This window comes from Leopardus geoffroyi, chromosome X (genome assembly GCF_018350155.1).
Source record: "Leopardus geoffroyi isolate Oge1 chromosome X, O.geoffroyi_Oge1_pat1.0, whole genome shotgun sequence".
Classification (NCBI taxonomy): domain Eukaryota; kingdom Metazoa; phylum Chordata; class Mammalia; order Carnivora; family Felidae; genus Leopardus; species Leopardus geoffroyi.
In genome coordinates this window covers 5,694,678-5,720,256 of record NC_059343.1, presented here as the reverse complement: position 1 = coordinate 5,720,256, position 25,579 = coordinate 5,694,678, and the positions used below count along the sequence as shown (strand labels likewise).

Here is a 25,579-nt window from a genome sequence, read left to right as displayed (position 1 = left end):
CGTCTTGAGTTGGCAGCACGATCTGCGGGTGGGACGGCGCCTGTGAACTTCCGTCCGACCCTGTCACGTCCCATCTTGCTCTGCCACGTCGCTGGCTAGTTCCTCCTCGTCCGGGGAAGGAAAGACGTTCCTTGAGTCGCACACGGTGTGCCAGGACCGTTTCTGACTTTTCACTTGAACAGAACGCTACGTCCTTGCAGGCAGGAACCCTTGGGTACCAGCCAGTGTGTTATTCCAAATATTTGGGGCTGATGCACGAGTTACAGAGGGCCATCAAGGGACCAACAGCAAAACGGTGCAGAGGGCGGTGAGGTGTCCAGAATATCGATGCCAGTAACTTGTCTGTGATCTAGCAGGATGGTCTAAGATTTCCAAAGGCATGGCCCCACATGTCTCACATGTTGATATACGCTATTTCAGCAGAACATTTTTCTTTGGACTATTTTCTAAAGCAGCAAGTGGGGTATTTTTAGAATCCTATCTTGATCACATAACTTTAAGGTAATAAGATAAAACATGTCAGTGGGTCTGCAGAAATACAGCTTTTTACTGGATTTGACTTGTCCCAACTCATGCTCGCCAACGTTGCTTAAGTGGTTCCCAAAGTTTGTGGCGTTCACTTAAAAAGAAAAAAGAAACATTTTTAAAAAGGGAAAACTACTTGAAAAGCAGAGAAAGAAATGACCGGAAGCAGGGCTTATTAAATTTTTTGTGGGCAGAGGTGAGGCTTCTAGTTTTTTTTACTTCTGCATGCGTTGGAATTGTATGAAATCTGGCTTATTTTCAGGGGACCACCCAATCCTAGGCTTACCCTTTCTAGAAAGTCTGAAGGTCATAATAAGCATTTGCTGAACACGTATCCTGTATCTGGTAGAAATAAGAATGAAAATCCCGAGAAAGCAGTCTGCTAAAGGCTCACGCCTCGTCCACTGCCATTTGTAAAGGACGTTTAGACCCATTTATTTTCAAGCTCTGATGCAGCACGGGCTACTTTATCTGTAGCTACAGAGGCCTGCCTTCCCCGCCACTCTCACGCATTCTTTATGTAGCTGCGAAGTGTGTCCTTAGTGGCTGATGTGGGCTTCCGGCAGATTCCCATCCGGAGTGTAGATTTGCTCCCGAAGAGCAGTGTTTCAGGCAGAGGCTGCCATTGGTCCCGCTCTCCCCATGGCATGCCCGGTGCCCTGGCTCTGCCCGCCCACCCGTCACCCCTGGGCAGAGGGCCAGCTGCTTCCTCTCTGCGCCTGTCCCCCACTCCGCCCACCACTACGGCCTCCATCCTGACCCGTGACCGAGGCCGCGGGCTGAGCCCCTGCATCTCGTACACATGTGCCTCAGGCTCTGGTACACACTGGACGTCAGGAACAAATGAGATGTGGGTTCACAGTCTGGCACTCCCACCTGTGTGGCTGGCAACCGTCACACGCGGCCTGGAAGGTCCCATGAAGCTGCTTCAGTCCTGCCACGCCGCGGTCCTGTTCACTTCCAGGGGCCGTGTCCCACACCATGGGACGGCCCACAGTCGTGAGGAACCAGAACATGCACAGTGTCTGCTTCGTAGTTTTTATAAAAGCCACACTGCACGCATGCACAGGAAACTATCCTTGTTAGAACAGGACTCATCGGCCGCGTCTTGATCCCTAACGAGACGTATGGCTAGCATATTCCCTCTCTCTCTTGCTCTAGGAAAATTATATCATTCTTCAGGATCTGTCGTTTTCCTGCAAATATAAGGTGACTGTGCAGCCAATTCGGCCCAAGGGCCGCTTGAAAGCAGAAACCGTTTTCTTCACGACTCCGTCGTGCTCTGCCCTGAAGGGGAAAAGCCACCGGCACATGAGCTGTCCCGGCGAAGCAGGTACGTCTTGAGCCGAACGTGCATCTGTGATGCCAGCCACACTTGGAAAACATTTCCAAACTGTACTTCACAACACCCGAAAAGCCGAACGTCCCCTGCTTTCTAAATCTGACGGCTCAGGTTGGGAGGCAATATATGGCCGTGGGCCACATTCTGTCCTTCTAACAGCACGACATCCTCTGCTGGCAGTTTTACCCCTTTAGAAACGAAGCCAAAGGTTTCTCCAGTGCTTGTACTCAGGCGTGTTCTATAGAAATTATTTCATTTTTACCCCTCCGCCTTGCCACGTGACCTACCTTTATGTACTTTGCACAACACCCCTCCCCTGACCTTCCTCCGTTTGCTCTCCTTATCGGGACCTGTCCTCCTGTCCTGAGGCGGAACGAGTGCCCCAGGACTTGGCGAAACGCAGCTCTGACACGGGATCGCTTCTCACAGCGTCACTACCCACTCCGGTCATGGCACTCCCTTCTCCTCTTGAGGAAGTGGCCAGATCTTGCCACGTGGCGGAGACCTCTCTCCTCCCGTCCCCAGAGCTGGGTCCTAAAAAGACTCCCCAAACCACCCAGCAGAGTGGCCGCACTGAGACCACCTCTGGCTGACTATCCCCGTAGGTCATGGAGGTGATGGCCTGAAGCCCTGCATGAGGACCGAGGTCAGACCGCGTGTGCCTCCCCTGGGGAGCGGCTGCCTGAAGTGCCCGCAATATGTGCAAACAGCTCCCACGTCCCGCAGCCTAACTCTGCCTCTTATGTCCTCTCCCTCCAGGTCACGTGCCTGCCAAGGTGCTCGCCAAGCCCGAGAACCTTTCTGCCTCGTTTGTTGTCCAAGATGTTAACATCACTGGCCACTTTTCTTGGAAGATGGCCAAGGCCAATCTCTATCAGCCCATGACTGGCTTTCAGGTGACCTGGGCTGAGGTCACGACGGAGAGCAGACAGAACAGCTTGCCCAACAGCATCATCTCACAGTCGCAGATACTGCCTTCCGTAGGTGTCGACTTGCTTCCTGTGTGCATGTTGCTCATGTCCGCGGCTGGTCGTCAGCGGCCACTGGGGGGGGGGGGGGTACTCGTGCCACAACGCGTGCCATAGTGCTGAGGCGTCTTCCCACATTTTCTTCTTCTGGAGCCATTGTTGTGCAAGTATTCATGACCTATGATAGGTGCTGTTGTGAGCAGGGAAAACGGTCAGTGGGACATAACCTGTGATTCCTTCAGCAGCCCCCAGCCTGTCCTGTGGGCAAGTGGTTTAACCGTTGTCCCTCGGGTCCAAGTGGACCTGCCCTGTTTGAAGTGTTAAATTGGGGGAAAACAGCTCAAAGAAGCTTGTTGTTTCTCTCCCTTTTCCCCCTTCAAATCTGGCGAGAGCCCATAATGAATTGGCCTGTCTTCCAGGCCACTTAATTCCTTGGCTTGAAGAAAAAAACAAAACAAACCCCATGTGTGGGCTTTTACCCTCTCTAAAAATGCCCTTAGGACATCCAACTCCTGGTCCACTGAGAAAGAAAGGAAAGAAAAAAACAAGTCCGGAAGAAAAATTCCTTGGAATTAGAAAGTAGTTATTCTATGAATGTGTTAGGTTTTATTGAATTCTGAAAAGAACGTGTTGGCATGAAAATAAACATGTTCAGTCCTGGGCATTGACAGATACTGTGTTTTGTGGAAAACTCTTGGCTCATTGACTGAACTTTGGATGATCAAGAATTCACATCACAAGATGTGCAGATGAAAACTTTCAACCATGGGAAAGTCTTATGTTAAGGAACAAACACTGAAATCTCAAGGGTGAGCCCTGAGAACTGGCACTTTGGCACACATGAACCCTGCCAAGTGCGCCGGGCTGCCAGGGTCGAGCGGGGTGCTGAGAGGCGACTCGGCACAGGGCTCTGGCCGAGTGGGAGCTGCCAGTCTCCCCTGTGAGGCTGCTGCCCTTCCCACCTGCTCTGACCACTGCCACCTGTTCTCCAACCACTGTCACCTGTTCACCACACTCCCACATGTTCTCCAACCACTGCCACCTGTCCTCCATGCTCTCACCTGCTGACCACTGCCACCTGTCCTCCACGCTCCCACCTGTTCTCTGACCATTCCCACTTGTTCTCCACGCTCCCAGCTGTTCTCTGACCACTCCCACCTGTTCTTCACACTCCCACCTGTTCTCTGATCACTCCCACCTGTCCACACTGCCACCTGTTCTCTGACCATTCCCACCTGTCTTCCACACTCCCACTGTTCTCTGACCATTCCCACTTGTTCTCCACGCTCCCACCTGTTCTCTGACCACTCCCACCTGTTTGCCACACTCCCACCTGTTCTCTGAGCATTCCCACCTGTCCTCCACGCTCCCACTGTTCTGACCATTCCCACCTGTTCTCCACACTCCCACCTGCTCTCTGACCACTGCCACCTGTCCTCCACGCTCCCACCTGTTCTCCACACTCCCATCTGTTCTCCACGCTCCCACCTGTTCTCTGACCACTGCCACCTGTCCTCCACACTCCCACCTGTTCTCCATGCTCCCACTGTTCTGACCACTGCCACCTGTCCTCCATGCTCCCACCTGTTGTCCACACTCCCACCTTTTCTCTGACCACTCCCACCTGTTGTCCACACTCCCACCTGTTCTCTGACCACTGCCACCTGTCCTCCATGCTCCCACCTGTTCTCCAACCACTGCCACCTGTCCTCCACGCTCCCACCTGTTCTCTGACCACTGCCACCTGTTTTCTGATCACTGCCACCTCTTCACACTCCCACCTGTTCTCCACGCTCCCACCTGTTTTCTGATCACTGCCACCTCTTCTCCACACTCCCATCTGTTCTCCATGCTCCCACCTGTTCTCTGACCACTCCCACCTATTCTCCATGCTCACCCCTACTCCACACTCAGGTCTATTCTCTGGCCACTCACAACTATTCCACACTCACATATCCTGTGTGCTCACATGTTCAAGGGCTCATACCTATTCTCCATGCTCACACCTGTTCTCGACCGCTCCCTTTTTCTCCACGATCACACCTATTCTCTGGCCGCTCACACCTGTTCTCCGTGCTCACACCTAGTCTCTGCACTAACACCCGTCTGACCGCTCACACCTGTTCTCTGACTGGGACCAGGCTGTGGGAGAATGCGTCTGCACTGTGCCTGCTGTTTTCAAAGGGTCACTGATGAGCATTTCCTTTTGTGTGGCTCCCTCAGGATCATTACGTCCTCACAGTGCCCAATCTGAGGCCATCTACGCTGTACCGACTGGAAGTGCAGGTGCTGACCGCGGGAGGGGAAGGGCCGGCCACCATCAAGACTTTCCGGACGCCCGACCTCACACTGCCCTTGGTGCACAGTGAGTGTGGGACACAGAAAGTCAGCCGATGTGGGGAAACGCTCCGATAAGTGACCGAGTTATCACAGATCCCTGTGAAGCAGGGGGTTCCCTTCATCTCGAGTCCTTCCGCCCCATGTGTGTCCAGCGTGGGACTTGACCCTAGCCACATTAGCGTCGTCGTGTGCTTGGTGACTAAGTGCTCCCTCCCCGCCTGGCATCCCTTTCCTCCCTTCTGTTTTCTACACGTATCAGGCTCTCTACTTACCTTTTACGCTGTAAATACACATGAGGGAGAAAAATCTATAACCTCACAGCAATCCGAAATTGTTCTAAAAACTACCATTTTCACATATGAGGATCTAGGAAACGCGTTGCTAAGGATTATTTTCTCACGACACATGTTTGAGTGTAATATATTACGTAAATTGTCTTCACACTATGGCCCAAATCCATCTACTGGATTTACTGGGAAGTCCAGGTTCTTTTAAAAAGAATCGTCACCCACTGTTTCAAACACACTGAGACTCTTGCCGATTTTTAGACTATGGACTTCGTCTCTTTCCAGCTTAAATTTATAAAGCGGTGCCTCCAGATTTGTCTGTTGCTAAGAAAACAGAGCAGGAATCCTGGTGTTACATTTACAATTGTACTAGCGACATTTGCCCCGATTACCGTTCGCGGCTAGAACTGAGGCAGACGCCAATGAGCCTGGGAGAGCTCGGCAGCCCCTTCTCTTTGTAAAGGTCGGGTGAATGCTGTCCTGACACTCCTCCTTTGAAAATGGGTTTCATGCGAGGACTGGTTACGTTTTTAACTTCCGAGGAAATAGAAGGGCTTTTTTTTGGGGGGGGGGGGCGCACCTGGGTGGCTCAGTAGGCTGACTGTCCGGCTCTGGGTTTCAGTCAGGTCTGGATCTCATGGTTCGTGAGTTCGAGCCGCAGGTCGGGCTCTGTGCTGACAGTGCAGGGCCTGCTTGGGATGCTCTCTGCTCCTCCCCTTCTCTGTCTGTCAAAAAACAAACCTGAAAAGAAAAGAAAAGAAAGGGCTTTGGTGTGCTTGGATAACTGTACAATGCAGGAGAGGGGGTTGTCCTAGTCCTCTTGTGAGTTTATGGATTTGGGGGAGAAACCGAGGGGTGGGCAAGAGCAGGAGGGGAGGCCGATTCGGAGCGTGGAAGACTTCCTGGCTCCGACCCTTTCACCGTCAGCCGGTACCCGGCTTCCTGCAAAGCAGCAATGACTGATACGTCTGTCCTGTCACCCTTCAGGACCCCACCTCAAACATCGGCATCCTCATCATTACAAGGCTTCCCCAGAAAGATACTAGACGGCTCCAAACGACGTCTAAGAAGTGAAGGAATGTGCCAGCGTGCTGAGCTGCCGGGCCGGCACGTGTGGCTCTACAGGCAGGCGCCCCACACAACTCCCTGCCCCCGTAACTCTGCGTCCGAGGAACCTCTGCTGATCTCGGGCACCTCTGGAAACTAGCGACACACAGCCAGTGGGGACGGACACCAGCTTCCTGCGAGGACAGAGGAAAGGAAGGTGAGGCCCGTGACACTGGACACTAAAATATCACATACGAATCCCCATCGAATGACTGCAGAAGTGAGGTCTCCCTGCATTTGGAGGAGCACATTCTCAACACAGTCCACACATGCACACGAAGCATAACGCTAAACCAACAACACGTTTTTAGATTCAACGATGGCTTTGATTTGCTGAGTCAACTGAGATGATGCAGTTTTTAGGCCCTATTTATTCCGATCTTTCCTAAGATGATTTATACCACGTGTAATTTTTAACTGACAAAGGTTAACCTCAAATACAGCAATTAATTTAAATCTCCGCATGTCCCTAAGCTACGTTCACACAAAGGCGAATGAGCATCTCGTCTGTCAACTGCGGTTTTCAAAAGACATCCAAAACAGGAACGATTCAGCCAATCACGCTGCTATCCAGAGTCTGCCTTGGAGAAATGAAACTTCTTTCCTGGGGATACTTTTTAACATTTCATCCTGCAAAATGAGACATTTTCCTGACATGTTTTCTTACTTCCCTTTTCCTTGTTTTCTTAATGCAGAAAAGAGCTGCTGATAGGCTTTGTTTTACCACTTCACGAACCTAAAAATTTACAAAACCTCTTGCTTAAAATGAAAGGATCCCAACTACGGGGTATCTTCCAGTCCTTACTAAGTTTTGCCTTTTCTTAATCAAAGTAAGCTACTTGTATGCTAGAATATTCCCTATTCTCGGTAATGTAGGAAACACGAGGCCATGATTGACAGAGGACGGCTATTTAGTCTTTCAAATCCATTCTATCGTACTGTTTGCCTCCAAACTACCCCTCTGTAGCATGGACTCGGGTCAAGACAGATCAACCATATGTGATGTTGCAGTGCACCTTGGGGCAGCCTTACACCCAGAAGCATTTAGTCGGATAAAGTTTGCTCTTGAGGGAATATCCATGTTTATGGTTTGAAATGCACAGATATGTTTTTGTGTCTGTGACATACATCACAGACCTTGAGACTCACCGAAGAAATGGTTTTCGCAGCTACTGAAGGTGCATAAAGACACAGTGCTTCTAGAGAAAAGGATTATATATTTTCCCCACCGGTGTTTCTTCTATGAGGAGAGAGCAATGTGTCAGAAGTTAAACATTTAAAAGGAAAGCCTTCCTCATCCCACTATGTACCTACGTAAACTGGGGAAGGTTTCGGTACCGTCTTCTTGGGTTTTGATGGTGGGACTGGGTACTTACCGTGGCGTGGTTTCCTGAGAGCGTGCGGACGCCCTGACCGCTCCTGGAGGAGAGAACTCCGGACTCCTTCACTTCTTGTGGCTTCTCCACAGTGTCAGGAAGCAAATGCACTACAAAATGGAGAGAGAGAGACTGATTTTCCTGTCCTGTCGATGCACATCTTTAGGAAACACGGTCCATACGCATGGATATGTGGTGACAGATACTGAAAACTGGTTCCTGTGTGGTAACGCCGTTTAAAAGTCGACGACACAGGCAATATTTTGCAGCTTAGCACAAGTGACGCTCCTGGGGAATCTCAGCAGGAAGTGCGTGTTGCTTCCTAAGTGTTTTCTGCAGCTCCCAACAGGGTCTGCGACACCCTTACCACAACGTGGTGTGAGGTCACCTGGTTCCCAGAGTTTCGCATTTGGAACGCACAGCACGGCAGACACCCCTCCTTTCAAACAGCCCCGAGCTTGACCCAACACCACAGTATCTTCCAGGAAGCTCTGACTCCTGCCGGTGCCCTTAGCAGCAGCTGAATTTCAAATTGTCAAATTTCCGTAAATGAAGATGTCTAACATTGGCTACAAGTTTGTCTGTTACTTTGTCACGGACAAATCCAATATTTGCGCCAGCCAATTTTTGTACGGTTGTATAGTTCAAAATGGAGGCATGTATACATACATACAAAATATTAAATTATTATAGAAGTTTAATTTTATAAAGTTTAATTATGTTTCTTTTATCTGGGTAAGAGACGATGAGCAAATCTATGTGTAGTTTGGATGAACGTTCTGAGGCTTACAGCTCCCTTAGGAAATCGAAAGCAGCTCCTAGGAGCATCTAATTCTGCAGTAACATTCGTAACTTAAATATTATTCACATTTTTGGAAGAAAAACGCTATTGATTGGGTGATTAAGGAAACATGAGTTTCTTCTATGAATTTCAATCATATGCAAATCGGCCAAAATATACATTTTTTTTAATTTTAAAAATTTGAGTGCCCTAATAAAGGGATATAACCTATGGGTTTTTTTTTTTTTTTTTTTCTCTAAACACAGTCTACGTGGCTAAGTCTCGAATACATCTTATTGAAAGTAAATGCATCTCTCTTCTATGAGGACACATATATTCAGTGACAGTATTCACTCTTCAAAATGCCCACCCAAAACAGCAAGTCCTCAAGTCCCGGCTGGCGGCTTCCCCGCAGCGGCCGGTGAAGTTACCTGTTCTGCCCTCTTTTTCTAACTGCAGCCCCGTGGGGCGACATTTATAAGTGAGCGTGTGCCCTTTTAAGCCATTCGTTGTTTTAATAGGACATAGTAGAGACACTAAAATTGATGGCAGGGAGTTTTCTGAAACGATGATGAAACAAACCCAAGTTTCAAGATACGTCTGTTTCCTGGGAACCTAAAACAGCCCGTCACTAACTCTACAAAGCAGGCTTTCTGCAGCTCAGCAGATGGGGCGCTGGGGCCAGTTACGCTCTGGGGTGTAGCACAGCATCCCTGGCTCCTTACCCGCCAGATGTCCCCAACTGGGGACAGCCAGTGATTCTTTGCCTCGCATAAGGAACTGAGTAAATTACAGGAGCAAGCCCCGGGAAGTTACAACATTCGACTTCAAAGCCCCCGTAGTGTGTCTTATGTGCTCTGAAACCCGTGATGGCGACGCTGAATTTTGACTCGTGTCTGTATCGTGCAAGTACACACAGTAATCCTGTCCTTCCTACTAGTCAGCGTCACTTGTGATAATGACTTATTTATTTAATGCCCTTTCTTACACCTTGTGCCATGGATTTAGTAACTAAGTTTGCTCATTCCCATGATTCCAACTATCTCTGAATCTTTTTATACAAACCTTCACGTTGTAACCAGAACAGGAAGGCTAACTGTTGCATGTACTTATAACTCACTGAAAATAATAAATGCGTAACGATGGTGACTCTTACCTATGATTGTGCATGGCCAGACTCCGTTTCTTACCTCTACTGAGTATTTTAGCAAGTCCTACCATTGACAGAGTGATTAACAGAGGTCTGTATGTAAAGTTACTATTTCTTTACTTAATTATACTGTAGTGTGCAGATAACAAAAGACCTACCTTCTCATCCAAATGGCCAACAGAGATCACGCCTCTTAGACTGGTCATTTCACGTCAATATTTATTTATGTCTGTAATAAAAAAAAAGTGATTTTTGTGTGTGTCTGTCATGTTATTTAGAGAGAAGTAATCCTGTAAAAAAAAGCATTTTGTAAAAAAAAAAAAAGTATTGTAAATAGTCTGATATTCTGTGACTCATTATTTTCATGTTAGAGTTTGTACATACTGATTCAGTAATAAAGTATCCTTACACCTGCCCGGTGGACTAGACTCATTTATTAAAAAAAACAAAACAAAAAAAAACCACACTTTTGTTTTTCCATTTTTTTCCCCCTATGTTCCTAGCGAGAGTCAAAAAGTCAGTATGAATGGAATTTGAGGTGTGGCAAACGTACTTCATCCTAATGAAAGTATTCTGGGGCCTGGAGATGACACTTGAGATTTCTTTCATAGTATTTACTTACGGCTGTTATTGCTGATGGCTTTGGTGGCATTTTTTGTCAATAGTCTACAATTCAAAGTGTCCCCCTCCCCCATGCATGCATACAAGGCTAGAGGTACGAACTTCTCTTAGTCCTCATCCCTGCCTCTGTGGTCTTCAACACCATGCACTGTATTCAGAGCTCCCGGTTTCCAGCATCCAAGGACAATTGTGAGCCTGTCCTGTACTTCCCACTGGGACATCAGCGTACCTATCTGCTCTGAATGAGCCAAATGCCACCACATAAAGAGTGAGGAATAACGTGGTGTTCTCCAGGGGAACCTCAATCTTCAACTTCCTCCATAAAATCACCCACTTGATTTATACATTCATTCGACAAACATTCCCTCAGTTTCTGCTGTGTACCTGGTCCTGTTCTAGAGGTGGGACATTGCCTACAAAAGGAAAGCTCCCCGTTTGCTTTCTTCCTCAAAGTAGGCAGAGGCGTGATAGATAAGACATGACAATAAATGAGCAGCAAATAATAATAAATGGAAATGCTCAGAGGTGGGGAGCTGAGACGCTGTGGGATGCAGGGAGAGAGAGGCCAGGATAGGAAGTTCAAGGTCTCGCGAATATTTTTAAAGATCACTCTGGCGGCCATGGGCAGAAGAGCTGGTGTGAAGAAAAATAAGGGGGCAGATCAGGCCGAAGACGTGGCCTTTGTCCTGGCAAAGACGGGATTGCGGATTAAAATGCAACGGTCACAGATGTGCAGGGAAGCCAACAGATTGGGGACACGTTTTGGAAGCCACAGTGATAAGACTCATACTGGCAGGTGAGCCACAGACAGAAACATGTTCTGAACATCACTGCGGAATTTTCAAATCACAGTGGTGACAGGTTCTTTAAAAACAATTAGCAATAACATGTAGGAATCCAGACCCCAAAGGCCACATACTGTAGGACTGCATTTTTTAAATGCTTATTTTTGAGAGACAGAGAGAGAGAGAGAGAGAGAGAGACCGTGAGTGGGGGAGGGGCCGACAGAGAAGGGGACAGAAGATCTGAAGCAGGCTCCGTGCTGACAGCAGAGAGCCTGATGTGGGGCTCGAACTCATGAACTTCACAGCTCATGAACTGAGCCAAGGCCAGACGCTCAACTGACCGAGCCAGCCAGGTGCCCCTGTATGCCTGCATTTTTATCAGACGTCTGGACTCAGGAAATCCCCATGCAGAAGGCAGATGAGTGGTCGCCAGGAGCTCGGGGTGGGGGCATGCCAGTGACTGCTCCACGGGCACAGGGCTTCCCTCTGGAATTAATGGAAACGCTCGGTACCTACAGGATATGGTTGCACAACATTGCGAATGTACCAAATGCTACTGGGTTGCACACTTTTACCACGTGTTTACATGAGTCTCACTTCGATAGAAAACAAATGTTAGCAATCCTAATATAGATATACCTGTATACCTAATATATCTACCTATATGCACAGGTATACGTCATGGTGAAGAGGCTGCATGTCTGAGAAACCGGTCTTGTTCAGTGAAACTAAATTTAAGTGTAATTAAAATGTATAGATTTGAAAAGTCATTTCATGGACTAACAGTAATCTGGGTGCATATCCATGGTCTACAAGTAGCTTTGAGAAAGAAAAAAAAAAAAGGAAACTGAAATTCATTATCTACAACAGTAAACGCTGCCCAAAGTAGGGAAGTTTCCAGTCTCAGATTACTGTAACATGTAAAGATTGAGTTTTGAATGATCGCCCCTGGTTATTAGCATGACCCTGGGTCAGTGGCTCTCAGAACTGGCTGCCTACTTGAATCCCCTGGGAGGCTTTGAAGAAGACCAGTGTCTTCTGGTACCTTCAGACGTGGAGTGACGTGTGGACAACAGAGCTGTTTGAAAGCTAATTCCCCAGCTAATTCTCGTATGTGCCTGATGTGGAGAACCACTCTTCCAGACGATGGGAAGATATGAATGAACGACAAATGGTATAGACATTCCTGCTCGCAGAGCTGAAGGAGTACAGAGTCATACTGTAGCATACAATTGGATTGCACTGGAGTGAAGTTTTCTGACCACATTTTATGCTTCACTGAATCATATGCGAAGACAGACACACAGACACTGAGTACACATGCAGATAGTCCCACATGCAGACAGACGCAGGTATACCTAGAGATAGCCCAGTCTTCTCTTGGTACCTGGGGATTTACTGTGGCACATACTGATACAACATATAGGTGGTCAGACACAGCTTGGATGTTCTAGTGTGCCGTTAGTGGAAATTATAATCCTTTGTGGCCTGATGAAACAGCTTTCAGAGAGGCAGCTTGTAGTGATTTACATGTAGTCAAAGACAGCCAATTAGAATCGATCTGTCAGTGAACTTCCAGCCCCAGACTGCGTGCAATCCAAAACTGATTCTGATTGACCTCTTTGTCCCAGATATCTCCTTCCTCATCTCAAACGACAGCCCATCAAAAGCAATTGGCTGCATTACGAATAATGGAAACCATTCCTCATGCCTTCGTTGAGTGCACCCTCTGGGTATTGCGCTGGGTCGATCATAAGGCCCTCTCTGTAGTTTACAAGGGAAACAGCTAATAGAATTAACCCCTACAGCTAACATTTACTGAGGGTGCAGTAACAGTGAGGCACTTGGCTAAGTGTGCTATTTGCATGAGTTCATTCATTTCTTCAATCATCCTAAGGGGATGGCAGCATGTTAAAGCTGAGGAAAGTGAGATACGAGTTAAGTCAGCTCCAGATCAGGTAGCTAGTGAGTTACAAAGTCTGAAAATGAACCTGGGCCATGAGTATCAGGCCACTAGACTCTTCTGCCTGTCAGCCTGTCCTCCATAAGCTCAAGTTACAAAAGGTACTGTGTACAACATGACAGAGAGGAGGATCCTAGGCTCCCCTTGTCCTACAGCTATAATCATATGAATGCACCCACATGAGTGTAAATAAGCCAGGAAATGACCCAAGACTCTCCACAACTAAATGTAGAAAAGAGGCCGTATTGAGAATAGGAAGGGCAGAGACGTGTTCGGGAACCAAACACCTGCAGGACTGTCTGCGGGAGGGAGGGACACTGTGGGTACAGAGAAGGGGGAGGAGGAGAAGCCAGAGCAGGCACTCCCCAGCTCTGGGGACCCACATGGGGAAAACAAATACCCATAATGTTTGGCTTTGAAAACCAGAGGGACTTGACTTCTAAGTTCTAACAATCCTGGGGCTTAACACCTAGAATTTTAAACATCACCAGGCTCGGCTCTGGGAGAGCCAGAGGGTGAGAGGAAACTCAGTCTCTGCCCATCAAGTGGCAGCATAACAAAGAACTGTTGAGGTACAACATAGAAGCAACAGTTTGAACAACAACTGGGGTATATGGGAGGGAGATGTGTTGACTAATCTCAGAGCACAGGATAGAAGGGCACAAATCCTCAGGAGACTTCTTCAAGAACTGAAGAGCTGGTGGGCACCATTCCCACCACCAAACCAGCCCTACAAGAAATGTTGAAGGCATAGTTTTGAATGGAAAGGAAAGACCATAAGCAGGAGTAAGGAAAGTAGGAGCACAGAAGCAGTTAAAGTAAGTATATCTATAAAAATCAATCAAGGGATTCACAAAATAAAAGGATGTAAAGTGTGATACCATATACATAAAACGTGTGTCACGGGGGAGAGGAGTAAAGAATGGGTACAAATGGGGGCGCCTGTGTGGCTCAGTCGGTTGGGCGTCCGACTTTGGCTCAGGTCACGATCTCACGGTTCATGGTTTCAAGCCCCGCATTGGGCTCTGTGCTGAAGGCTCAGAGCCTGGAGACTGCTTCGGATTCTGTGTCTCCCTCTCTCTGTCCCTCCCCCACCAGTGCGCTCGCGCACTCTCTCTCTCTCTCTCTCTCTCTCTCAAAGGTAAATAAACATTAAACATTTTAAAAAAGGGTATAGGGGCATCTGGGTGGCTCAGTCTGTTAAGCGTCTGACTTCAGCTCAGGTCATGATCTCACAGTTCGTGGGTTTGAGCCCTGCATCAGGCTCTGTGCTGACAGCTCAGAGCCTGGAGCCTGCTTCAGATTCTGTGTCTCCTTCTCTCTCTGCCCTTCCCCTGCTCTCTCTCTCTCTCTCAAATATAAATAAACATTTTTAAAAAAATTATTTAAAAAATGGTACAGGGGTGCCTGGGTGGCTCAGTTGACTGAGTGTCTAACTTCGGCTCAGGCCATGATCTTGCAGTCTGTGAGTTCGAGCCCCATGTCGGGCTCTGTGCTGACAGCTCAGAGCCTGGAGCTTGCTTCGGATTCTGTGTCTCCCTCTCTCTCTGCCCCTCCCCTGCTCATGCTCTGTCTCTCTCTGTCAAAAATAAAAATAAACATTAAAAAAATGGTACGAACATAACCAACTACCTACAAAATATACACTGCTATATGCATAAGATGTTATATGCAAACCTAATGTAACCACAAATCAAAAATCAGTAACAGATATGTGAAAAATAGGGAAGGGAATCCAAGTATGTCACTAAAGAAAGCCAAGTAACTGAGAACAGAGCAAGAGAAGAGAGGAACAGAGAAGAACCAGAAAAACCATACAGCGAGTAGCAAAATGACAATAAATACATACCTATCAATAAATACTTTGAATGTAAAGAGACTACATGCTCCAATCAAATGATACAGGATGGCGGAATGGATAAAAAAAAATCCATCTACACGCTGCCTACAAAAAACTCATTTCAGACCTAAGGACACATGAAGACAGAAAGTGAAGTGATGGAAAAGCATTTATCACGCAAATGGAAGTGATATGAAAGCCTGAGTACCAATGCTTATAATGGACAAAATAGAGTTTGAAACAAAGACTGTAACAAGAAACAAAGAAAGACACTCTCTAATCATAAAGAGGACAATCCAACAAGATATAACAATTGCAAATATTTATGCACCCATCATAAAAGCATCCAAATACATAAAACACCTAAAAACAAACATAAATGAAGTAATCAATAATATAAAATAGTAGGGGACTTAAACACCCCACTTATGTCTATGGATAGATCATCCAAACAGAAAATCAACAAGAGAACAGTAGCTTTGAATAATACACTGGACCAGAAGGATCTAATAGATATATTCAGAACATTCCATCTTAAAACAGCAGAAGACACATTCTTTTGAAGTGCACTTGGAATATTATCCAGAAAAGATCACATGTCAAGCCACAAAACAAGTGTCAACAAAATAAAAATAGCTAAAGTCATGTCATATATTGTTTCTGACCATAATGCCATGAAACTAGTAATCAACCACAATAGAAAATCTGGAAAGAACCCAAACACATGGAGGTTAAATCAGATGTTACTAAATGATGAATGGATCAACCAGGAAATCAAAGAGGGGAAAAAAAAACCACAGGCAGACAAAATGAAACGGTCAAAAATCTTTGGGGTGCAGCAAAAGCTAATCCAGGAGGGAAGTTTATAGGGATACAAGTCTACCTCAAGAAGCAAGAAAAATCATAAAGAAACAACCTAAACTTACAACTAAATAAGCTATACAAAGAAGAAGAAATAAAACCCCAAAACAGTAGAAGGAAGGAAACAATAAAGATTACAGCAGAAAGAAACAAAATAGAAACTAAAAAACCCAAAAGAACAGATCGGTGAAACCAGGAACTGGCTGTTTGAACAGATCGACAAAACTGATAAACCTTTAGCCACATTCATCAAAATATATATAAATGAGTCAATGAATAAAGAGGGAGAGAGGATTCAAGTAAAATCAGAGGTTAAACAGAAATAAGCAACCAACAGCGTAGAAATACAAAGGATTTATAAGAGAATATTATAAAATATTATATGCCAACAAACTGGACAGCCTAGAACAAATGGATAAATTCTTTGAAACATATATCTCCCACAACTGACTCAGAAGGATATAGATATATAAGTGAGGAATCACTGAATTCTACTCCTGAAACCAATATTGCATTGTATATTAAGTAAAATTTACATGTAAAAAAATGTTCATAAAAATATATTTAAAAAGAAATATATCATTCGAACAGCCTGACTGCCAGAAATGAAATTGAATCAGTAATCAAAAAAGCTCCCAAGATGACCCTAATATAACGATGTATGTTAACTATACTGAAATTAAAAAAAAAAATTAAAAACCTCCCAATAACCAAAAGTCCAGGACCAGGTAGCTTCACAGAGAAATTCTACCAAACATTAAAGAAGAGTTCATAACTATTCTTTGCAAGCTATGCCAAAAAATAGAAGAGAAAGGAGAGCTTCCAAATTCATTCTGTAAGGCCAGCATTACCTTGATATCAAAACCAGATAAAAACACCATAAAAAAAAAGGGAACCACAGGCTAATGTCTCTGATAAACATATGTGCAAACATCCTCAACAAAACAGTAGCAAAAAAAATCCAACAATACATTAAAAAATTTTATTCACTATGGCCAAGTGGGATTTATTCCTGGGATGCAAGGATGGTTCAATATTTGCAAATTAATCAATGTGATAACATCACATCAACAAGAGAAAGAATAAAAACCATATGATCATTTCAATAGATACAAAAAAAGCATTTGGCAGAGTAGAACATCCATTCATGATAAAAACCCTCAACAAAGTAGATTTAGAGGGACTACACTTCAACATAATAAAGGGCATCTGTGAAAAATCAACAGCTAACATCATGCTCAGTGGTGAAAAAATTTCAGCTTTCCCCTAAGATCCAGAACAACACAAGGATGTCCACTCCCACCACTTCTATTCAGCGCAGTACTGGAGGTCCTAGCCATAGAAATCAGAAAAGGAAAAGAAATAAAATGTATCCAGGTTAGAGAAAGAAGTAGAACTTTCCCTATTTGCAGATGACATGACATCATATGGAGAAAACACTAAAGACTAGTAGTAGTAGTAACAAAGGAATTCAGTAAGGTTGTATGATACAATATCAATATACAGAAATCCATTTCATACAGGAACCCTCTTGCACGGTTGGTGGGAATGCAAACTGGTACAGCTGCTCTGGAAAACAGTGTGGAGGTTCCTCAAAAAATTAAAAATAGACCTACCCTATGACCCAGAAATAGCACTGCTAGGAATTTACCCAAGGGATACAGGAGTACTGATGCATAGGGGCACTTGTACCCCAATGTTTATAGCAGCACTCTCAACAACAGCCAAATTATGGAAAGAGCCTAAATGTCCATCAACTGATGAATGGATAAAGAAATTGTGGTTTATATACACAATGGAGTACTACGTGGCAGTGAGAAAGAATGAAATATGTCCCTTTGTAGCAACGTGGATGGAACTGGAGAGTGTGATGCTAAGTGAAATAAGCCATACAGAGAAAGACAGATACCATATGTTTTCACTCTTATGTGTTTCCTGAGAAACTTAACAGAAACCCATGGGGGAGGGGAAGGGGAAATAAAAAAGTTAGAGAGGGAGAAAGGCAAACCATAAGAGACTCTTAAATACAGAGAACAAACTGAGGGTTGATGGGGGTGGGGGAAAGGGGAAAATGGGTGATGAGCACTGAGGAGGGCACTTGTTGGGATGAGTCCTGGGTGTTGGATGTTAGCGATGAACCATGGGAATCTACCTCCAAAACCAAGAGCACACTGTATATACTGTATCTTAGTCAACTCGACAATAAATTTAAAAAAAATCCATTTCATTTCTGTACACTAACAATGAAGTAGCAGAAAGAGAAATTAAGAAAACAGTCCCATTTACAATTGCACCAAAAATGTAAACATCTAGGAGTAAACTTAACCAAGGAGGTGAAAGACCTATACTCTGAAAACTATAAAACTTTGATAAAAGACACTGAAGACAGCACAAACAAATGGAAAGATACTCCATGGTCATGGATTGGAAGATAAATATTGTTAAAATTTCCATACCACCTAAAGCATTCTACAGATTTAATGCACTCTCTATCAAAATACCAACAGCATCTTTCACAGAGTTACAACAAATCCTCCTAGAAGCAGCCAGAGCAATCTTCAAAAATAAGAACTGGAGGAATGACAATCCCATATTTCAAGATACACTACAAAGCTGTAGTAATCAAAACAGTATGGCACTAACACAAAGACAGACATGCAGATCAGTAGAACAGAATGAAGAGCCCAGAAATAAACCAACAATTACAGTCATTAATCTTTGACAAAAGAGGCAACAATATGCAATGGGAAACAGACAGTCCCTTCCACAAATGGTGCTGTGAAAAGTGGACAGTTACATGCAAAAGAATGAAACTGGACCAGTTTCTTACACCGTATACAAGAATTAACTCAAAATAGACTAGGGACTTAAATGTGAGGCCTGAAACCATAAAAATACTAGAACACAGCACAGGTTAATAATGTCTCTGACATAGGCTGTAGCAACATTTTTCTAGATATGTTTCCTGAGGCAAGGGAAACAAGATGAAAAATAAGCCATTTGGACTACCTCAGAATAAAAAGCTTCTCCACAGGAAAGGAAACCATCAACAAAACTAAAAGACAACCTACTGAATGGGAGGAGATATTTGCAAGTGACATATCCAATAAAGGGTTAGTATCCAAAATATATAAATAACATATAAGTGAACATCAAAACACCCCAAATAATCCAATTAAAAAATGGGCAGAAGACAAGAACAGACATTTCCTCAAAGAAAACATCCAGATGGCCAACAGACACATGAAAAGATGCTCAATATCACTCATCATCAAGGAAATGCAAATCAAAACCATGAAGAGATATCACCTCACACCTGTCAGAATAGCTAAAATCAGGAACACAGGAAACAACAGGTGTTGGCAAGGATCTGGAGAAAAAAGAAGTCTTGTGCACTGTTGATGGGAATGTAAACTGGTGCAATCACTTTGGAAAACAGTACGGAGGTCCCTCAAAAAATTAAAAATAGAACTACCCTATGACCCAGTAATTGCACTAATGGGTTATCTACCAAAAAAAAAAAAAAAACCCTACAAAAACACTAATTTGAAAAGGTATATGCACCCCTATGTTTAATGCAGCATTATTTACAGTGGCTAAATTATGGAAGCAGCCCAAGTGTCCACTGAATGGATAAAGAAGATGGGGTATTTTTATACAATGAAATATTACTCAACCATCAAAAATAATGAAATCTTGCCATTTACAATGACACTAGATGGGTCCAATGCTAAGTGAAATAAGTCAGAGAAAGGCAACTACCACGTGATTTCACACCTATCTAGAGTTTGGAAAATAGAATGAATCAACAAAGAAAGGCAAGCCAAACAGACTCTTAACTCTAGAGAACAAACTGGTGGTTACCAGAGGGGAGGCGGGTGGGGGATGGGTTCACATGGCGATGGAGATTAAGAGCACACTTATCGTGATGAGCCCTGAGCAATGTATAGAATTGTTGAATCACTATATTGTGCACTTAAAACTAATATAACACTGTATCTTAACTATACTGTAATTGCAATTTTTAAAAATTTTTTTTTAACGTTTATTTATTTTTGGGACAGAGAGAGACAGAGCATGAACGGGGGAGGGGCAGAGAGAGAGGGAGACACAGAATCCGAAGCAGGCTCCAGGCTCCGAGAAATCAGCACAGAGCCCGACGCGGGGCTCGCACTCATGGACCGCGAGATCATGACCTGAGCCGAAGTCGGACGCTTAACCGACTGAGCCACCCAGGCGCCCCTGTAATCGCAACTTTTTAAAAAGGTACTAGGTAGCCTGTAAGTAAGCACATGATGTTATGTGTGTGTGTGAAATACTATGCATATATGTATGAAATGTATACGATTCTGAATGTATGCGATACTAAATACGTTTATGTATAGATGGAGATCAAGTCAAACGTCAATGTGACTTGATACATAGAAGGGTTTGTTTGTGTTTTCTGTTGGATTCCATCAGATCTTCATGGTGGAATGTTTTAAGAGCTTCCGAATTGATTCTAATATGCAGCCAGAGCGACTACCACTGCCTTACAGGGTTATCCAAACTCTCGGTGCTGAACCGATCACTTCTGCAACTTGATTGCAACCTAGCTTTTCTTGAACTACCACTTGGGTTTGCCGACTGGCCTGTATATTAATCACAATATGGGTAAAGTTTAAGTTCTCCTACAAAATCTTTCCCTTTTTTCTTTCCTCCCTCCCTTAACCAGATAGGCCAGAAATCTTAATTGTTTCATTATTTTACATGGAAAATTATCCTTGCTTTTTAGTTTCTGAGTGCATTTGTGAACCTTCAGGAGGCATACTTTTAAGGACTTAGTCAAGACTTGAATGAAAGTACAGTATTTGTGCAGTCTTCTCTTTTGTTAGCAATGATGCACCACGTTGGGGTTGGCAAATATTTGCATGGTCCCCCCTTGTCATCATTTCCTGTCAAGTGGCCAATCTGATGGTAAATTTAGAAGTCTCGGCTGGAGGTCTTCTGAACTAAAAAGCTCCTTTTGCAGGCTGGGTATGACTACACATTCTGGTTTGGAATATAAATGCTGAGGTTTGTGTGTTTGGCTCAGTACCAGCTTGCTGAGTATTCAGTATCTGCTAAGTCAGACTGTAAGGTGAAGGTGCATGTTTGTGAACATTTTATGGGGGTGAATGCTTCCCAATTTTTTTTTACTGCATTTGTATAGAAATAAATTTATAGTAAACTGTGTTTATTGTAAACAAATAAGTTTATTTGTATAGAAAGAAGTGTTACTGAATGAATTATGTCAAATGATCAATGTAAATGTCATTAAGCAATTATCTTCCTTAATTTAAAAACAGTTCATTCATTGACTGATGAGTACATTGATGAGTATTACTGTTTGTCCACATGAAGATGATTACAACTCTTTTCCAGCTTTGTTGTATGCAATGATTTAAGATTTAATAATGGAAGTACTTACTGGAACTCTGTTCCCAAAGGTAGTCACGCCAGAGGGAGTGGTTGATAAAAGATGCGCCAGCCTTTCCAGGACCCGTGACGCAAAGCATATTCGTGTCTCCTTTGTTATCAGAGTCACTTACAACAACACTTCCTTCATCCAAAATGGCGGGTGTGACTCTGGTTCCAGGCTGGAGAAGATGCCAACGAGCTGTGGTTCCCTGCCAGCATCATATATCAGAGTGTCCTGTGGCACTCTCACGGAGGCTCCCAGAAGTGTTACCAAACCGAAGCCCCGGCCAGATTCTGTTGACATGCCAGGAGAGGCACAGGCTGGTCCCGCTGCTGCCTCCCACGTGCAGGCGGGAGCACCCCACCGCTGTGTGCACAAAGACCACTTTGTACCTTCACTGCTGAGCGTCTACAGGTGCTGTACTGTCATCTGGGCAAATGCCAGCTTCCTCAAGGAAGGCCCGGAGCCAAAACACCAGCATTTATCCAGTTGATGACAACCCAGCACCTGTAAAAAGCAAAGGAAAACACCGGGGAGGAGTGACGGAGAACAGAGTCTCCGTCCTGCCAAGGGGCCTGGCATCTGCAGGAAGCCAACGGCACCCCGCCACGTTACGTGAGATCGGCTTAAATCAACATGCATTTCACTGTAGTGGAGCAGAGTGCATCTGAGAACCCGAAAAGCGTATTTTATGGAGATGCATGGCGCTTGTCTCTGGAAAGTCTTGAAAAGGTGAACCTTTTGCATGAACGTTTTACTGCCTTAAGAAATCGTTGGCAAAGGTCGGTTTTTGTTGTGTAGCTGTTGTCTATTGCCTCCTATTCCCCCAGAACATTTCGGACTTGGCTGCACGCAGATTTCTTGATGTCTGTCCAGATTCCAAAGGCAAGAAGTCTTTAGTCACAGAAACAAAGGCTGGGCTTTGCCGCTGGGAGGGGGCCTTGCAGTCACTTCTGGCATAAAGGAAAAGAGTTTATCTGCAGCCATAAATAAAGCTTTGTCAACCCAGGGATGCCTGCAGGAGCTGACGGCCCAGTTCAGTGATGAGCCGTTAATTAGGAATGGGGGTGGGAGCTCTGAGTGGACTATCTGATGTCAAACACACAGGGATTCCATCCTGAAGCTGGAGCCCAGTTGGGAAGGCAGACAATGGTCTGCGTGCAGATGGCCTGGCGGTGTGCTCCCAGGGCCACCCAGGGTAAAGTGGAGAATTCAGTGTGGTGACCAATACAGGAATTCTTCCCCATGTGATGGTGTTTGTTTGTTTGTTTGTTTGTTTTCTAAGAAAGTCAAATTCTGGGTGCACCTGGGTGGCTCAGTCGGTTGAAGTCCTTTGGCTCAGGTCATGATCTCACAGTTCATGGGTTCAAGCCCTGCAGGGGGCTCACTGCTGTCAGCACAGAGCTTGCTTCACATCCTCTGTCCCCCTCTCTCTCTGCCTGTCCCCTGCTCACACGGTCTCTCTCAAAATAAAAAAACTTAAAAAAAAAAAAAAAGCCCAACTCTGTGTGTCACCCTTAATGGCCACACTTCATCATTCCATTTAAAATTTGTATGAGTTCCCTATTACCCTGCTTAAACTCGCGTCCACGATTCCATGGTCTTCCAGACCTTCCTATACAACACATGGAATTGGAGAATACCCTGAGTTAATTCTCTCTCTCCCTCCCACCTCCCCATTCCTTTCTCTTTCTCTCCCTCTGCAGCCAAACCTTTGTGCTTGGCATGCTGTAAACTGTACACAAAGAGAGCCTGTGTCCTTGGTGCAACAGGCCCAGAAAACCTGAGGAGGGAGCACGATCCTGGGAACCTGTTTTCTGCGCTGGTCCTCCTCTTGCGGGCTGCCTGCATGCTTGGTGTGAGACCCCTCTTCCCACCGCCCCAGCTGTCATGCGGTTGAGTGCTTCTAGCACCACATTACCCCTGCCTTCTCTTTGCTTCTCTGTTCCACAGTGTGGGTCCAGTATTGACACTGGGCCCATCCAGATGATCCGGGCTAATTTCCCTATTTTCAAGTCAGCGGAGGATCAACCTCAATTCTACCGGCAGTTTTAATTCAGATGTCGACATGTCTGGGAACCACTGATCTGCTTCCCTAGTGCCTGAATTGCACGTTCTCAGAATAACACATCCACACAGTAGACGAAGACAGACTCAATATAAAATTTCCCATTTTCTACCCCTTGACTCCTCAGCTTCCGGGAGCCACTCATTACTGACATTTTCAGCTTCCCACTGTATCCTTCCCTCCAGGCTTCTACAGAGTGAAGCCTTTTTATGAAAACTCAATCAAACCACACACACTGTTCTCCAACGTGCCTTCTCATCTATTAACATCTTATTGATCTTTCCATGCCCATGCACATAAATCTAGACATTCTTTGTAATTAGAATGTCACTGATTGGAAAACCATAAATTGTATAACCTCTTTCCTATGGACGGAGTTTGACGGTTGGTTTTTCCCAAATTTGTCATTATATTCTTGTTCATGTATAAGTCCTTGTACTTCCATCTGTGTTCATGTGTAGATCCCCACCCTGTAATTTGTGTGTGTGTCTTACTATTTAACTTTACATTTAAGTATAAATGTATTTTTAAATTATAAATTTACTTAAATGTATATTTAAAATTTTTATTTATTTTGGACAGAGAGACAGAGCATGAGAGGGGAGGGACAGAGAGACAGGGAGACACAGAATCCGAACCAGACTGCACAGTGTCAGCACAGAGCCCGACGCGGGGTCTTGAACCCACCAACTGTGAGATCATGACCTGAGCTGAAGTCAGACGCTTCGCTGACTGAGCCGCCCAGGTGCCCCTAAACCTATGTTTAAATATGAACATGAGTACATATATCTCCTTGTACGTATATCTGTAGGTACACCTGTAGGTATTATTGGAACAGACATTTAAAACAGATTCCAGAATATGTAATTTATTTCAGAAGCTGATAGTCATAGCACAATTTTCTGTGTCACCCCATTTCCCCACCTCTTTGTCAACACTGTCTACGATAATGCTTTCAGAATGTGAATATGTTGGTTAAGAAATAATATCTAATGTTGCTTTCATTTGATTTCCTCTCTTACCAGAGAGCTCTAGCAATTTTGGATCTGCTCACTGGCCACTCGTTATTGTTAATGTCCAGTGGCTCCACCTGCCAACTTTTTTTTTCCCCTTTACAATTTTTTATATAAAAATAGAGGAACAAAACCTGGCAGTGTCAGAGTGACTCCTGCCCCAGGGAGAGGGGAAGGTAACCACACACATCAGTCTGAACGTGGCCTTAGGAGTGGGCTGGGGGCAGACCTCTGGCCTGACTCTAGTCTCTGCTCACCAGCAAAAACTTCTCTGGGAACAGCACAGGGAAAGTATCTTGCATTCTGTGCTACTGCATCTCTAGCAAACACCTGGTCTGACTCACTTGAGCCAAATGTGGGCCCAGACTGGCCCACAATTAACACAGGGACCAAACTGCCCACAACGGGTAGAGAGCCATTGCAAACGACTGCACTGAAGGGAAAAGTGGCTCAGCCATGATAGTAGGGTGCATTCAAAATGCATAGGAGACACCCCAGAAGTGCCAGGCCCTGATGAACAGAGGACACTATACTGCACAACCCTACAGGACTTCTTCATATGGACACTACTTTCAAGAGCAGGATATGTAGCTGACTTACCTAACACATAGAAACAGAGAGTTACACAAAATGAGGAGACAGAGGAATATGTCCCAGATGAAAGAATAGGACAAGATCACAGCAAGGGAGATAAACAGATGTGAGCAATACACCCGATAGAGAATTTAAGTTATGGTAAAATACTCACTGGACTTGAGAAAAGCGTGGAGGCTCTCAGTGAGAAATTCAACAAAGAGAAAACTTAAAAAGAAAACAATCAGAGATGAAGGACTCAATAATTAAAATTAGAAATACCTGAGATGGAATAAATAGGAGACTAGAGGAAGCAGAAGAAAAGATCAGTGACCTGGAGGAGAAGAGTGGTGGAAAGCAATCAGGCTGAGCAGGAGAAATAAATATGAGTTATAAAAAATGAGAACTGACTTGGGGAACTCAGTGACAACATCAAGCATAATAATACCGACATTATAGGGATCACCGAAGAAGAGCAAGAAAAGGTGGCAGAATTATTATTATTTGAAGAAACAATATCTGGAAACTTCCTAAATCTG

The 25,579-nt window shown here is 44.8% G+C and overlaps 2 protein-coding genes and 2 long non-coding RNA genes across 55 annotated transcripts in view; 1 reads left to right on the top strand and 3 right to left on the bottom strand.

Annotated features, from left to right (window-relative positions):
- Window positions 1–10,291, top strand: part of ANOS1 (anosmin 1) — a 186,976-nt gene extending 176,685 nt beyond the window's left edge. Inside the window, exons 11-14 of the mRNA XM_045472809.1 lie at window positions 1,687–1,858; window positions 2,627–2,847; window positions 5,059–5,200; window positions 6,450–10,291. Of these exons, the coding sequence (XP_045328765.1) occupies window positions 1,687–1,858; window positions 2,627–2,847; window positions 5,059–5,200; window positions 6,450–6,508 (594 nt within the window). The 3' untranslated portion in view covers window positions 6,509–10,291. The remainder of the gene's footprint in view (window positions 1–1,686; window positions 1,859–2,626; window positions 2,848–5,058; window positions 5,201–6,449) is intronic.
- LOC123595304 lies at window positions 589–6,178 on the bottom strand. Its single transcript, XR_006711126.1, has 2 exons — window positions 6,043–6,178; window positions 589–619 (listed from the first exon to the last, which is right to left on the bottom strand). It is a non-coding gene; the product is annotated as an uncharacterized LOC123595304 (long non-coding RNA).
- On the bottom strand, window positions 3,419–5,065 carry LOC123595297 (uncharacterized transmembrane protein DDB_G0289901-like). Of its 50 annotated transcripts, XM_045472842.1 has the most exons (8): window positions 4,636–5,065; window positions 4,559–4,600; window positions 4,479–4,518; window positions 4,324–4,438; window positions 4,227–4,266; window positions 4,013–4,149; window positions 3,914–3,932; window positions 3,419–3,837 (listed from the first exon to the last, which is right to left on the bottom strand). In XM_045472842.1, the coding sequence occupies exons 1-8, from the start codon at window positions 4,724–4,726 to the stop codon at window positions 3,617–3,619; spliced, it is 705 nt and encodes a 234-aa protein (XP_045328798.1). In that variant the 5' UTR covers window positions 4,727–5,065; the 3' UTR covers window positions 3,419–3,616. The 50 variants fall into 50 exon arrangements, 48 of the variants coding, with proteins under 48 accessions (XP_045328798.1, XP_045328796.1, XP_045328823.1 ...); XR_006711119.1 differs by having other exon boundaries at window positions 3,914–4,033; window positions 4,169–4,285; window positions 4,695–5,065; XM_045472840.1 differs by having other exon boundaries at window positions 4,324–4,363; window positions 4,439–4,579; window positions 4,617–5,065.
- LOC123595302 overlaps window positions 7,944–25,579 on the bottom strand; it is a 546,512-nt gene continuing 528,876 nt past the window's right edge. For all 3 annotated transcript variants that reach the window (XR_006711122.1, XR_006711123.1, XR_006711121.1), the window contains 2 exons: window positions 10,035–10,105; window positions 7,944–8,055 (listed from right to left, as the gene is read on the bottom strand). This is a non-coding gene — a long non-coding RNA (uncharacterized LOC123595302). The remainder of the gene's footprint in view (window positions 8,056–10,034; window positions 10,106–25,579) is intronic.